This window comes from Alosa alosa, chromosome 23, assembly GCF_017589495.1.
Source record: "Alosa alosa isolate M-15738 ecotype Scorff River chromosome 23, AALO_Geno_1.1, whole genome shotgun sequence".
NCBI classification, from domain to species: Eukaryota; Metazoa; Chordata; class Actinopteri; order Clupeiformes; family Clupeidae; genus Alosa; species Alosa alosa.
This window is the reverse complement of record NC_063211.1, coordinates 19747077-19761474: the sequence shown is the minus strand read 5'-3', so window position 1 is coordinate 19761474 and position 14398 is coordinate 19747077. Positions and strand designations below refer to the sequence as shown.

The 14398-nt window shown below is 43.0% G+C and overlaps 1 protein-coding gene across 2 annotated transcripts; it reads right to left on the bottom strand.

Moving 5' to 3' along the window:
* Window positions 1–172: 172 nt before the first annotated feature.
* Window positions 173–13318, bottom strand: tspeara (thrombospondin-type laminin G domain and EAR repeats a). 2 transcript variants are annotated; one of them, XM_048234920.1, is made up of 12 exons: window positions 12549–13318; window positions 8829–9166; window positions 8201–8427; window positions 8001–8091; window positions 7736–7892; window positions 6804–6935; window positions 6246–6478; window positions 4857–5046; window positions 4395–4627; window positions 2336–2514; window positions 1905–2006; window positions 173–1458 (listed from the first exon to the last, which is right to left on the bottom strand). In XM_048234920.1, exons 1-12 carry the CDS (start codon window positions 12664–12666, stop codon window positions 1302–1304), a joined length of 2157 nt encoding a protein of 718 aa, XP_048090877.1. In that variant the 5' UTR covers window positions 12667–13318; the 3' UTR covers window positions 173–1301. The 2 variants fall into 2 exon arrangements, with proteins under 2 accessions (XP_048090877.1, XP_048090878.1); XM_048234921.1 differs by having other exon boundaries at window positions 8829–9052.
* Window positions 13319–14398: the final 1080 nt, after the last annotated feature.

The following is a 14398-nucleotide window of genomic DNA, read 5'->3' as shown; positions in this document are numbered from 1 at the left end:
CTAGCCTACCATGCATCATTATGATGATGTAGCCTAGCCTAGGCCTACTAGTGGTAGGCCTAAGTTTAATACAAGTGGAGCCTTTAGACCTCATTAAATTTACATGGTGATGGTAAAGTTTGATATTTGTGACTTTATTTCAGTGCAAGAACATTTAGTTAATTAGCTTTTATTTACACACAGTTAGCTTTTATTTACACACATATATTATTAAATAAATTACAGAAATCAAACGGGGAAAACCCATCACATGGTGAAATTTCACCAACTTAAGATTCCATCTTAATGGATGTTGCTACGATGGTATCCAGGATGTTGCTAGGGGACAATATCCAGGATATTGTTAGGATGGTATCCAGGATGTTGCTAGGGGACGGTAACCAGGATGTTGCTAGGATTGTATCGGAGTCTTAAGTTGGTGAAATTTCACCATGTGATGAGTTTTCCCAGATCCCATTCCAAATGGTAGGCTAGGCTATAAAGAGCTTACATAATGAACATCTTGGGAAAGATTTGTGTTTCCAGCATTATAAAAACATTATTAGGCCTAGATCATAAACAAAGCCTGTTTCCAGTGTGCTCCCGGAAAAAAAAGAGAAATATTCCTGAACTTTTTCAAATCACGTCAAACAAATTAACCATTTACAATAGCAAATCATTGTTTTTTCATGGATAAGAAAGACCATTGTTGTTTTAGTTGTTGATTCAGGCTATATGTCTATTTTTTTTCGCTATAGTCACCTGAGTATATTATTCTTCAGTTAGTTACAAATATATCTACATTTTTCACAAGTTTTAGCCTTGTGTTTAGTCCTTGCTCCTCTTGTTCAAGAGAAAGGGTAGGCTAAATATTTTTTGCTTATGTGTGCATTTTGAGCCTCACTTAAAAGGTCTAGTCAGTTTCTTCTGATGATCAGTATGGCAGCTCATTGAAATCGAACATCATTTGTAAGGTACAGGCATCATTAGTAATTACAAACAAAGATGGCAAACCACACAGAGATGCAGAATCTGAGTTTCTGGCTGGCACACCGGTGCAGGCAAAGATGCAATCCCTACTGCAACCCATGAATGGAATCAATATCTTCAGTGAATTAATAGCATTCCATAAATCCTCTCTATGTATGTAACCTATGTCATTAACTACATGCATTTGCCCCCCAGGTCTGACTGCAGGAGTTTAAGAATGACGGCTCTTCTGCCTCCTGGAACCTGAAGCAGTGTCTCCCTGCAAGTGTCATGGCTGACTGCATGGGTGAGAGTTACTACGGACACTTTCCCTCCGATGCCTGAATTTGTGCTCAGTTTGTTTTGAGCTTGAAGACTTTGGAGAGCGGCTGTCTGGCACTGGAGTAGATGAGGTACGATTGGCCCTCTGGTGAGGAGAAGAACTCCCAGTCACTGCATCCAATGGTGGGCAGGCGGTGGACAGGGATGAAGCCCTCGTAGCCTTGCCACCTGAAGACAGGCGGAAAAATCAGGCGGAAAAATCTTTAACTGGCATATATATCCACGTGCAACACAGGCAATCACACTTACTCCCCTCTTTATGAATTTGTTAATTAAACTGACGAAGATATGCAAGAATGAATCTGCACCTTTTAGATTTGCTATAATCCTAGTGGTGGTGCATAGGCTCCAAACAAAAAGTGATTCTTCAAACCAACAATGAAGCTCGCACTCATAAGGTGAAAAATACCAGAACATGTATAGCACTTTAACATAACAGCATGTCGTTTGATTAGACATTAAATGGATTACGCAACTTCTTTTGGTATTTTTTACCTTTTCAGTGCAAGCTTCTCTGTAGGTTTCAAAAATGTCATGAGGTGCTTGAACAAAATAGCTTTGTCTGAATTACTGCTGAATGAGGATGAAATCTAAAGAGCCAAATAATCTCTTACCTGTATATAACACTGTTTAATGAATAGGTTGTTCCATCGTATGAGTTTGCAACCACAAGAAACTTCTCCTCACCAATGGTGAAGAACTCCCAATCTACAGCACTGGAGAAGAAATACAGGATGCATTCAGTCAGTACGACCAAAACCGAACTTTTTAAATGCATGTAGAAAACATGTTAGTCAAAACGGACAAAATCAAAGTTCTTTTAGCTAGACTAAAACACCCAGATAATGCGACAGCAGGTCGAATAACTCTTCCATGTGACAACACAAGAATCTGTGGCCAATTCAGAAGTCAGTCAGTTTATCCAAATTTGTTTCGGATAAAGGGTATAGCTGCCACAGCCACAATACAAAAGGCATCACAGGACATAGCACATATGTTATACAGAATAAATAAAAAATACATTATGAATGTAACAATGCCTCACCTGTAGGTTCCAATGTTCTGAAACGCAAGGAACATCTGTGTGGCCATGTCCAGCTCATATATGGTGGAGTTAATGGCATAGAGGCTTGGGCGTTTGTCATATAACATATGTCCATTGGCCACCGCCAGGAAATACCTGTCTCCAATGCGAAACATCTCCCAGTCTGTCGCCCCAAGAGTCTGTATGGACAAAGGCAATCTCTACTGAAAGCAGCTCAATAATAGATGTCTGCAAGAACATTGGTAAGCCTCTTAAATGGTAACATTTGAAATACATTGAATACGGACTGTAATTAAAAGCAAATGTAGCAGTTGGTATCATTTGATATTCAACATTATCAAATTTGGCGTGTCATTAATGTAAATAGATTTAAAAGGTGGCTCAGTTACTGCAAATACAAGTTGTAGCCCTTCTGTCACCTCAAGCAAAACAACATCACCGCTGGGAACATGAATGAAGGTTTAAAAGGTTCAAAGTGAGGTATGAGGGAAAGATTCTACCTTTCATGTGTAGATTAGAAGCAAATGACTGCACCATATACATCAACAGTGATGAAATCACCTTTTTCATCAAAGGAGGTGGCTCTTACCTCACCTCTTACAAACCATGCAATTCAGCTCAACTCGTCACAGTGATGTATGAACATGATTTTTATGAGGGGCAAGGGGAAAATCTGACGTTTAATCACACAGTTTGAAGATTAAGTAAACTCCTAAATAGTATATATCAAGGGGTTAGTAAACCCCCCCCCCCCACTCTCTTTATATTTTGAGGGAGGCACAGATGTGCACCAGGGAGTTTCCCCCCAGCCACAGCATCACACATCTCCACACAGAGTCTCTCACGTACACACACACAGGGTCTGCCGAGCTGCTTTGTTGACATGCACGATAGGAGTGAGTAACAGAGCCACGGCCATCAATCAAGCTCCTCTCCCGCACCACGTCACATTTAAATAAAGGAACACGGCTATTTTTAGCCGTCCTGTTTCCGTCTCGTACTGTCAGGTGCAGTCGGAGATCTGTCAGAACTGATTTCTACTTTGGTTGCCTGCCAGACCCCTCTGGCATTTCTCTCAGACAGACAGACAGACAGACAACGATCTGAACTGTATTTCAGCCTGTACCTCACAATATCAAGCAAGAATCGCAGGCAACGATAGTGTTGGCATGACACAGGAACAAGGAGGTGTATGCCCTATGTATGTTTGTTGTGTGTTAGCATCACTACAGGCAGATCTGAATCATCATTGATGAAAAGTTGAAACAATTTAAATAATAAAGCCAGCTCCACCTCCTCTCTCTCTGGTGGTTGCTGATGTATCTCAGTCCTGTACTTATACTGATGCAAGCCTTTGGAAGGTGCCCCGTGGCGTTTCTGTGGTAACAGGTGTCTCGGGCACTGATGGCTGTCTGTGGTCTGGCAGCTTTAGCCGGGAAGCACCTTGTGTGAGGCTTCATCATCTCTCAAAACACAACTCAGCAGTGATGGCTCAATGTTAATTTCAGACTGACAGTTTAAGCTAGCGTCAGAGTGATTAGCAGTATTAAAGCAATACTAGAGAGAAGCATTAGGAGCAGAGAAGTAGGTAATTGGTGGAATTTCTAAAAGGTAAAGGAGGATGAGGATGTTCTCAAAGTTTTGCAACTTCTATCGTCATTTACCAGGGATTAGTCTCAGATAAGTATTAGTCTTTTGTCAGATAAGTATTAGTCTTTGAGAATGTGAGTGAAGCTTTTGTTATGAGGATCGGAGAAGCTTGACTCCACATGATGCCCTAATCCACCTCTGACAGACAGCAGCTCGCTAACAAACCCACTGGCGATAGCGTCACTGCAAGATAAACCATACCCCTAAACTTTATAATGAAAGCATTTAAGTCTTCAGATTGATAACTGATTGTCTAGAGAGATTCACATACTATACTAGACTGTATGAGATAGGGCTGAATGCTCAAAAACTTGGTTGGTGTTGTGAAACTGAAAAACAATCACTTCTAGTTGACTGGTTTCTTCATACTGACTCACTAAACACACAGTACAGCGCTGTGACAGCTTACCCGTATGGTCTGAAAGGGCTTAAATCCTCCTTGAAGCCAGATGTATATGGTGGAGTCGATGTAGGTGGATATACCATCAAAAGCATTTGCTACTGCCAGGAAATGGTATGGACCAATGGTGAAGAACTCCCAGTCGTAGGCCCCTGAAGTCAAGAGGGTCTGGTTCACCTCGAAGGCCTTGGTGCCTGGGTTCCACTTGTAGATAACACTGTTGATGTTGTGGTCTCCATTGGCTGAAATAAAAGTTGCCATTACCCAGCAGCAGCCAATGAAAAACAATATCAGTTATCAATATCTGCTGGACCAAACAGTCTGAAATTTCTTGAAATCAGCTGAGGATATTCAGACAATAGTTTTGAACTTATGTTAATATGATCAAATTGGCCAGTAAAACTAAACATTATGACCTGACCTAGTCTGGATGTCTAGGATGGATGTTATTGGCTGGTTTCATGTTTGTACCTCTCCTGTGATTCGCTACTGCCAGGAAGGACTCATCGTTGATCTGGAAAGCTTCCCAGTCTCGAGCGCTGTGGGTCTCCAGGGTCTGGTAACGCACAAACTTGAGTTTCTTCAAGCTCCACTTGTAGATGATGGAGACCTCCTTCCATCCCTCCACTGGCCCTTTTGAATTTGACACAGCCAAGAACACCTGACACAAGAAAGACAGAAATTTGCCCTCAGTGGAAAAAAACAGTAAATAACATTTGACAAAATCGTCCCAGTAGTTGACTCGGCAAACTAATCAAGCTCACACATCCTGAGGGTGTTTAAAAACATAAATGATTGATAGGGGTTAGGCTATTCATCACCAGTGGAGGTGACATCAGATTCATATCTTAATTTAAGTGATTTTTATGTTTGTAGGATATTTAGGAGTCAAACACACATTGTGGAGGTGACTGCTCTTGCTCTTGAATTTCCCCTTAGGGATCAATAAAGTATCTATCTATCTATCTGAATCTAGGCCTGTTCTGGGCCGGGAGCTATAGTGACTATATGGAAGATTACTGTGGATTCTTATGTTGTGTTAGGACTTGAACGAACAGCAACTACAGAATCTCTCCATGGAAATCTTATTCAAACATAGAGATGCCATGAGAACACTTCAGGTCAAGCAGTATGTTACAGATTTCTTCACCAGTTTAATCTCTCACTCACAAAAATGATACTCCGCGTATACTACAGTAATTCTCTGTGTATTAGCTGCATTGTGCATAAACGGCAGGCTAGTGTTTTATGCCAATAATAATAGAAAATAATGTATTAACTGCACCCATGTATTAAACGCAGTGCCCAATAGCCCAGTGAATCGGAATGATATCATGCTTTAATCATAAAGAAGAATGAAGAAAAGAAATGCATTCCCATATGCATTCTCATCCCCATTACGTATATTGAAGAAAATGAGTATGATTTTTATAATTAGCCTACATTAGTTCAATTAAATGGCATCTTTAAACACAGCAACTTATGACGTGTAACACATCATTTTTATGTACTGATGGACAGCACTCAACAGTCATTTAAAATCTTTTTAAATCACTCCACGGACGCTTCAGGCCAGATGCTCTTCTTCAGCGTGCACTGGCGATTTCACTGGTGATCAACTCTCATTTAAACCTCCATCATGTTCCTCTAGATGTTAAAAAGTGCTATCAATTACTTGACACATATGATATGCTTGATTTACCCTGCACTGTGTCAATAAATTAGCAAATATGGCTGATGATGATGTGTTTGTGTGTGTGTGTGTGCACGAATGCTCAAAGCAAATAAACCCCATGACTTTGGAGTCATTAGCATCAAGGTCATACTCCACTAGCTGAACTTCAGAAACTCCTAGCCCACCTTTTTCCCCACAGTGAAGTGCTTCCAGGCCACGGCCTCGCAGGTGCTGATGTTCTGGTAGAGTTGGAAGCGTCCATTGGTCCACTTGTAGATGCCTGAGCCGGGGGTTGTGGAGCGGTGAGCCATGGCGGCAAACAGACCCACGGTGGGCACCTGAAACACCTCGATGTCATACGTCTCTGAGCTGGTGAAGACGTCCTGGTGATCATCCACATAGTCTAGACGCTGTTTCTCTGTAGACACAAAACATGTGTGTGCTTGGGGGTGATCCCTTTATATTTCAACATAGGTGATATAATCAGTACTTCAATCATTTATTGAACAGTTCCTTGTCTCAGCTTCACTCCCTTATCTCTCTATTGATCCTCTGTGGCAGCATATTGCAATATTAACAGTGGATGTGCCTTATGTATGTGCCACATTCAGACATCAATCCCCAGCTCAAGCCAAGTGCCTTATCCAATAGCGTAGGGTAGTGGTGGCAATCATGAATCACTATGTCATTTTTTGCTCACCTGTTCAGCTATTCACTAAACCTGACCTATCCTGGACACCAACCTTGCAGCATAGGAAGCCAGGAGGCTCCATCACACAGGAAGAGGCCTCTCTTCAGGGTGTCAAACCAGAGCTGACCCCTCTCCGTTCCCGTGCAGGAGGGGCGTGATCCCAGGGTGACCCGCACCTCCGACTCTGTCAAGGAGAGAAAGGTGTGTTAGAACATTCTGTACTATTCACAATCCTTTGAATATATAAGCATAGATAAATTCCATAGATCAATTGATATATAAATACAATGCTAAAATACATCATAATAACCATGTTTTTTTGTACATAAATTGTTTATAGACAAACATTTGGAACATCTAAGACAGTGATATTCACATAAAATGGCACTTACAAAAATAAAATACTGTAAGCATGATCACTATACACATAGGGTGTACATAGGAATGTCTAGCCAATTAATACAGTAGGCACCCCGGGCTTTCACTGTACATACACAATCTTGTTGAACTCTCTTAATGCGAATTTCAACATAGGCCAAAAAAAACCCCTGTCAAAGATCAAAGTCTAGCCATAGCGGGGGAGTATTAAATAAACATCCATTAAATGATTGACAGGTATCACAAAACACACAGGATATCCTAAACAAGACAGGGTCATTCACACCAATAACTATAACCATAACGGTAATAAATTATCACTTTATTTTATATGAACGACAACGTCCACACATAAACACATTTATCGATAACGATATGAAGAACGATATCGTTGGGGATAGTGGGAGAGTGATTCTGAGAACAGCCAATCAGAATCCATCAAATTGCAGCCATCACATTCATCAACACGAGGAGAGTCTTTCCATATTGTTTATCAATGTGGACGCATTTATTGTTATAGTTATAGTTATCTTTATAATTATCGCTCCTGGTGTGAACGACCCTTTTACTCAGAGCTTCCTGTCCACTCTCAGCTTGTCCACTCACCGTATGGAGGCGAGAGAACATCGTTTCCTGGCAGTGGTACAGGTAGTTGACCCAGGGCAGCAGGGACAGCCAGCTCTGCCAGCCGGGGGTTTGAGGAGGGGCAGATCCGTGTGATGGCATCAGAACCAGGCAAGAGAACCAGCTGACGCAGTAAACCCTGGGATGAGTGGTTAACAATGTCAGGGAAGCGATCAGATTAATAAAAGAAAAATTGTGTAGTGCTGTCATGTGTGAGTGTGTGTTCCAAGGGAGCGAGAGGTCTTACCGAAAACAGTCCTTTCCAGCGCTTCCGGTTGCCTACATAGATCCTGGAGCCGCTTGTGTTGAGGTCTGCAGGGAATGGTTTCTTAAGAACCCTACAACACAAACACGCACACACAGAGAGAGAGAGAGATAGAGAATCAGAACTGCTCTCATGGTTTGTTTAAAATTTGATTTATCTCAGGCATCTCGTCCCACACTCACAGCTCCAGAGCCATTCCACAGTCTATGGTCAGCGTGGCATGTTGCCCGCTCAGAGCCAGCACCAGTGTGTGCCAGTGCCCGTCGGCCAGATGCATGTTCCGGAAGGTCAGCCGCTCCTTGACTTCTGACCCCTGGTAGAGGAAGTGGAGATGCTCCTTGGAGAACTTCAGCCCCAACAGGAGCTGGTTGCCATCACCCCTCACCATGGAAAAGATGTACTCACTCATCTGAGGGAGTGGTAGAGATAAAATAGCAAGGAGAGAAAAGGACAACACATTGATTTGGTCCTAAAGATGATTTGTACACGGCCCAGATTATGCCCCAACAAACCCCAACATTCTTATAAGTTGTTGGTTGCAGTTCTTAGAATGTTCAGAAAGCCAACTTGGAGCTCCACACATCCCAGACAGTGACTGACAAGAATGACTTTTGGAAATGCCAAACTCAAACAACTCCATTCAACAAAAACCAACAAACACAACCGATGATGCGCACTGACCCAACTGTTGGCATTTGTTGCTGTTTGTTGGAGCAGTGTGCAAGCACCTTCACTTTACAGAAGAGTTCTTTAGACATCACACAGTGGGGCCATGGGGGGTTACTTTAAAGGGTAACACTCTAGACTCACCTTTGGTGCAATGCGATCCACCTTTATCGTCACAACGACAGAAAACTCGGAGGGGAAGCGCTGACAGTTGACAAAGATCTGCGAGGAGGGGAAGCCGAGGCCTCGCAGCGGACCGGACAACTGGACCCCTTGCACCCCTCCGTCCTGGACCAGCCGCACCCCTGCGCCGACGGCCTGGCCTTCCTGCGGGAGCACGCGGGACAGGAAGTCCAGGGGCAGCAGGTCTGCTGGGGCAGGAGACGAGTCCTTTATCTCTACATGACTTCCTCCCCTCGTCACCTCTTCCTTCACCATCTCTACTGATGCTGCCGCACCTTTATCTAGTCTACCCATGCCGGCTGAAGCCAACAAAAGAGAAACAATGAAATGCGCTTACTTTAGCTTGTTACGGCTAAACAACAAAAATAAACACCTAAAGAATAGAGTATACATAACATAACATATATATTAAGTAACATAATTCTCTTGACCTTTCTAACACAGAGTGTTATCTGATAATATCTAAAAATAATCTAACCTAAACAAACATAAAGCAATCTGATACATGCGCTCATAAAGATATGATACTGTTATAGGGCATTGTGGTGAGTAGGTAGCTTGCATTAGTTGTCATATGGCATTCAAGTTTGGCTTGGGAACTTAATGAGTCCTAATCAACCAAATCTTGTAAGAAGACAGTGCCCTTTACACATCAAAAACCCAGAGATGGGGATGTCCCGATAAGTGCTCCTTTCATCTGGGTGTCTGTGAAGGATTCAAAAGCTTTCAGGATTTTATGGCCCTTCATTCATGTGTCAGTGTGTGCAGAGGGGACATCGGGCACTGTATCTCTCTTTCCATTCATGCAAATGGACCGCTATGCAAAACATGGCGATGAAGAGAGGATTAAGTAAGAAGAGCGGAGGGAAAGAGAGAGGGATGAACATGGGAGAGGGAGGGAGAGATGAACAGAGTGTTATGCATAAAAAAGAGAGAGCTGAACAGACAAGAGAGGAGGAATGAGTGACAGAATACGGGAAGAGGAGTAAAAGAAAGGAATGAACAGAGAAAGAGTGAGAGCTGAAGAGTGGAGAGAGGAGACATGGAAAGAGGAGAGGACGGGTTAGAAAACAATGAGTATAAGACATGACTGGAAAAGAGTGAGAGAAATAAACAAAGGGATAAAAAGAAGGGAATGAGAGAGTGATGAACAGAGAAGAGGGAAGAGAAAACAGGAGAGAGATGACCAGAAGTTACTATAGCAACTGTAAAAACATACATGCTAGATTTAAGGAGGATATTTTAAAGCCCTAATTTGAATGATGGACAAAAAGCGTAACAAAAGCAAAGGCGTAAGTCTAATTAAAGCTTATTTAATAACTTGGCCAAATAAATTGGCTAATTCCTTGTTTTTCCAACAACTGTGCTGGTGAGAGATCATCAGGTGTGCCGCAGAAAATTATCCAATTGTCACCTCACTGGTCCAGAAAAGCAATCCTACATTGCATCGAAGAATTTATAACCACATGCTCTCATTGAGTGCATGATTGCACTATTTGTAGTATGCATGCATTCTACAATGGAAGCCCCATATCCACAGAATCATCACATATCCAGGTCATAACAACCAAAAATTAGATATAGTCACCTACGTATGAAACAGAGGGTGCTTGTTTTATGAGCAGGTCTTGCACACAAACCATAATAAGGCACACCTGCGTAATATTTGAAGTTTTAGGCTATGGCATGTTTATTTTTTCTTCACACAGGATGTTAGTGCGCCGTGGGACATTTTAAGTGTCAAAAGAGTGCCGTGGCACAAAAAAGGTTGAAAATCACTAGGCTAATTTAACACTAAGGGGTAAGACCTTAACTGAAACATCGATGAGTGTGCTCAATACGGTAACTAATTCATGCACTTTGATTGCTGACAGACTTTGCACTTTGCCCACCTTATAAATCAGAGCCACAATGATGTTGATTTTGATGAATTTGTAAAGGTTTAAGTTTAGGCTGGGTGTTCAAATGGCACTTTCTCGTAACTGGGAAATATACTGTGAACACAATTTAAGACTACAACTGGAAGGCACCATAAACATGTGATTTTTAATTGTAAAACACTTGTAATCCAACTTTTTCTTCAGTAGTGCCCCAAGGCGTAAGCCTACTGTACATCTAATATGAGACTCATAACTACTTAATTAATGCTATTAGAGCTATTTTTAAACTCATAAGAAGACAACACACTTGCTGTAATTTACGGCCTTTGAGTTTGTCTCAAAGCAGATCTGTCTGTTGTTGGTAGAGACTGATTTAATGAGTGGATATGAATCTGTGGTCAAAGTGTTTAATTTATATCTGTTTCCTACCACACTATATCAAAGTGTGTCTGAAGGTGGGGAAGACCCAAATGGATTAAGTTTCAAAGGCAACAAGGATATTCACCAGACACAATATTGGGGGTTGGTAACCTATTCCTGAAAACTTTAGTTTAAACAACTTGATAGGCCATTTGGAATGCAATGTGCATTTGTAAGGGTGCTACATTGCTAAATGCTAAAAACGGCTGTCTCTGTGGTATATAACGCATGGTCTTTCTGTTGTACAAGTGGGTGAAAAGGATTTTTCACGCTAATGCATATATTTCTCAGTGGAATGCAGCCCAGAGGGTGTTCCCGAGGTTTTAGCAACACTTCATAATCAAGTGATCACTACCATTAGGGGGATCCCGCTGTGCAGAGGGCGCAAAACGCCCCTCACACACCCACCCTGAGACCCCTCCTTCACCACCCCCCACCTCTGTTAACCCCGGGGCAATTGTAAGAAGCCCCCCCCCCCCCATCGCCCAAACTCACTTCCTGCTGCTGTGGTAACTCCAGCCCATAATAACTACTCCCCTCCATTCAGAGTTTATAACTTTCCCTGCATCCTATAACCATACCACCCAAACCAACTCAAGTCTAACATTATAGTCATTGTGCTGTCAAAATGCCATTGCATGGTAAATAGAAATATCCACCATGTCTACCGTATGTACAGTATATTCGCAATGCATGTCCCCATACATCAATTCACAGGAAGCTGTTGTATAACAGATCATGTCAGTCTTTAGATCTGCAGATCTCCTGCTTAATCTCACCTCTTTATAGAATATAGAACAAATATAGACTGAATTTTTAGGTGATTCAAGCTAAATTTAAATGTTTATTATACATTCTGTGAATAGTATAAGCGTGAACTTTTGAGCGTGTCGGTCATGTTTCAGTGTTTGCAGCATGAATCTGACTGGTCAGCTAGTCTGGGTTTGGGGACACCTCTACCTCAAATGACATTCGAAATCACCCACATCCTCAACTCCTAATCTTCAGGAGGATGTGAGGCTCCGAATGAAGATAAACAATCATTTCAACAGGATCTAACCTTATCTAATGTGGGGAATTTCATGGGAGAGAAAACAAGAGTTATTAGTGCAATAGTATATGTATGTCCAGGACTCCAGGCACTGGGTTAAGTAAATGTGAAAATCAAGCCTTGATATGAACCCATCCTAACTGATCACATTAATTCTGTCCTACATATAATTTAACTTCTCTTGGAGATACAAGAAATTGTGATGAGTTTTTTTTTGTCAAAACTGCTCTTTCTTCATGCATTGAAAGAATGAATATCCTCAAGGCATTTAAAAGATGACCCAAAGTAACTGAGCAACAGAGGATGAGGGGGGTATAATAAATGACCTACCTGTGCACGGTCTCCATGGCATGGCACCCAGTGCAACATCACCCAGAAACACGAGAAGGGTCAGGGAGATCATCAACCGGTGTAGCCCCATCATTTGGGAAGTTCTCTGTGTGTCCATTCTCCCCAAAGGTCCCTCAGAACCAATGCTATAACTCCTAATAAGTCCAATATTAACTTCGCCTCTCAGCACTGTGACATCTAATTTGCCAAGAATGTTCCAGAAGTGGAAGTTGTCGTTTGTTGTTTTGCTTTGTTGTGCCACCGCAGTGAGCAATAGCACGTGTCACGTTGACCCCCTCAACGGATCAAAAAAGAAATCAGAGAAAGACTAACAGACAAACTTCCGCCGTCCATCTTCACTTGTGCACACTTTGAGCTCTAACTCGTAGTCCCCGAAAACTTTGGCCACTGCTGATCCTCTCGAGTGGCCCTCTGGTCACGCTGCAGATCTACTGAGGACTGAAGACGATCGGCTCACAGAGGGACAACACAGTCCCCAGGAGTCCACTGAAGCTCTGTCTGGTGGTCCCTCCGGCAGAAGCATCCAGCACTAATCATTAACTTGCCTGTCAATGATCAATGCCTACGGGACGGGCCACTGTGGAGGGACCGAGTCCCTCTGAGGTCTCTTCTCGTCTGCTTTTCTGACAGCTGTCACAAAGTGCTTCTGTCCAGTCTTCCGTCCGGCAGATGTGTCCTTACAGTCAGGGGAGCATCATGGATTGGTTGGTGAGGTTTCCACTGACCTCTTCTTGAAGTTTGTTAAAGCTTAAGGAGGAGGGAGAGTGAGAGAGTAAGAGAGAGAGAAAGAGAGAGAGAGGGTGGGGAGAGAGAGAGACTGCACTAGTTGGCTCTGGAGAGAGAGAGAGAGAGAGAGATGTGAACCAAGGGAGAAGGGAGTCAGGTATTTAGATAGACATTTAAATGAGCGTAGGCAGGAGAGGTGGGGTTGTGAAGAGGGAGGAAAGAGAGAGAGAGAGGGAGGGAGGGAGAGTGAGAGAGAGGTTGAGTCAGAGGGTAGCGGAGGGAAAGAGGGGTGAGAAGAGGAAGAGAGAGAGAGAGGGAGGAATAGAGATAGGGAGGAGGAGAGATATACAGAGATAGGAGGATGTGTGAGTGAGTGAGACAGAGAGCAGAAGGAGAGGGAAAGAGAGGGGAAGAGAAAGAAAAAAGAGAGTAGGAGAGATGGAGAGGGGGAGGGATGAAAGGGGGAGGAGGGGAGTAGGAACGTTTCATCAGGTGGGATTCAAAAGCTTAGTTCACCTCATTGTGTCCCCCCCCCACAAACCCTGATGGGAGGAGTTGGCTAGTTCGACCTGTTGTCTGTCCTCACGGTGAACTATCGGCAGTCTAACGCTCAGGCTGCCTGAGGGCCACACTTCATTGGGAAAGATGCTTGTGGTCTGGCGCAGTTGCAGTCTCACTTTCTCCACATATCCTTCCGTTTTCTTTGCAATAGTGTCAGTCTGAGTACCGTTCGAGCCACAGTTCTAGTGGAATAACTTGGGGTTAAGTGCCTTACTTAGGGGCACAATGGCGGCATAGAATTCCCAACATTCCGGTGTTCCATTTGGAATCCCAGATCTCTAACGACTAGACCACCCCGCGCTCGGTGCTCCTTGCAATGTGTCAGTTCTGAAGGGTCACATCCCCTGCTCTATGTTTTGGTCAAGCTCTCTTGTCCTCTCTTGTGCTCCATGCCATGTGTGTCTCTCCTCCACATTCCAGAACAACATTCTAATCCACAGGGGTGCGACACTCCTGGGTGACAGTCTGACAGCCACCAATGTGTTGTCCTGGACATTTTTTTTTTTTTTGTAGTTGTAGTTTTATAGTTCACTTGCATGAAG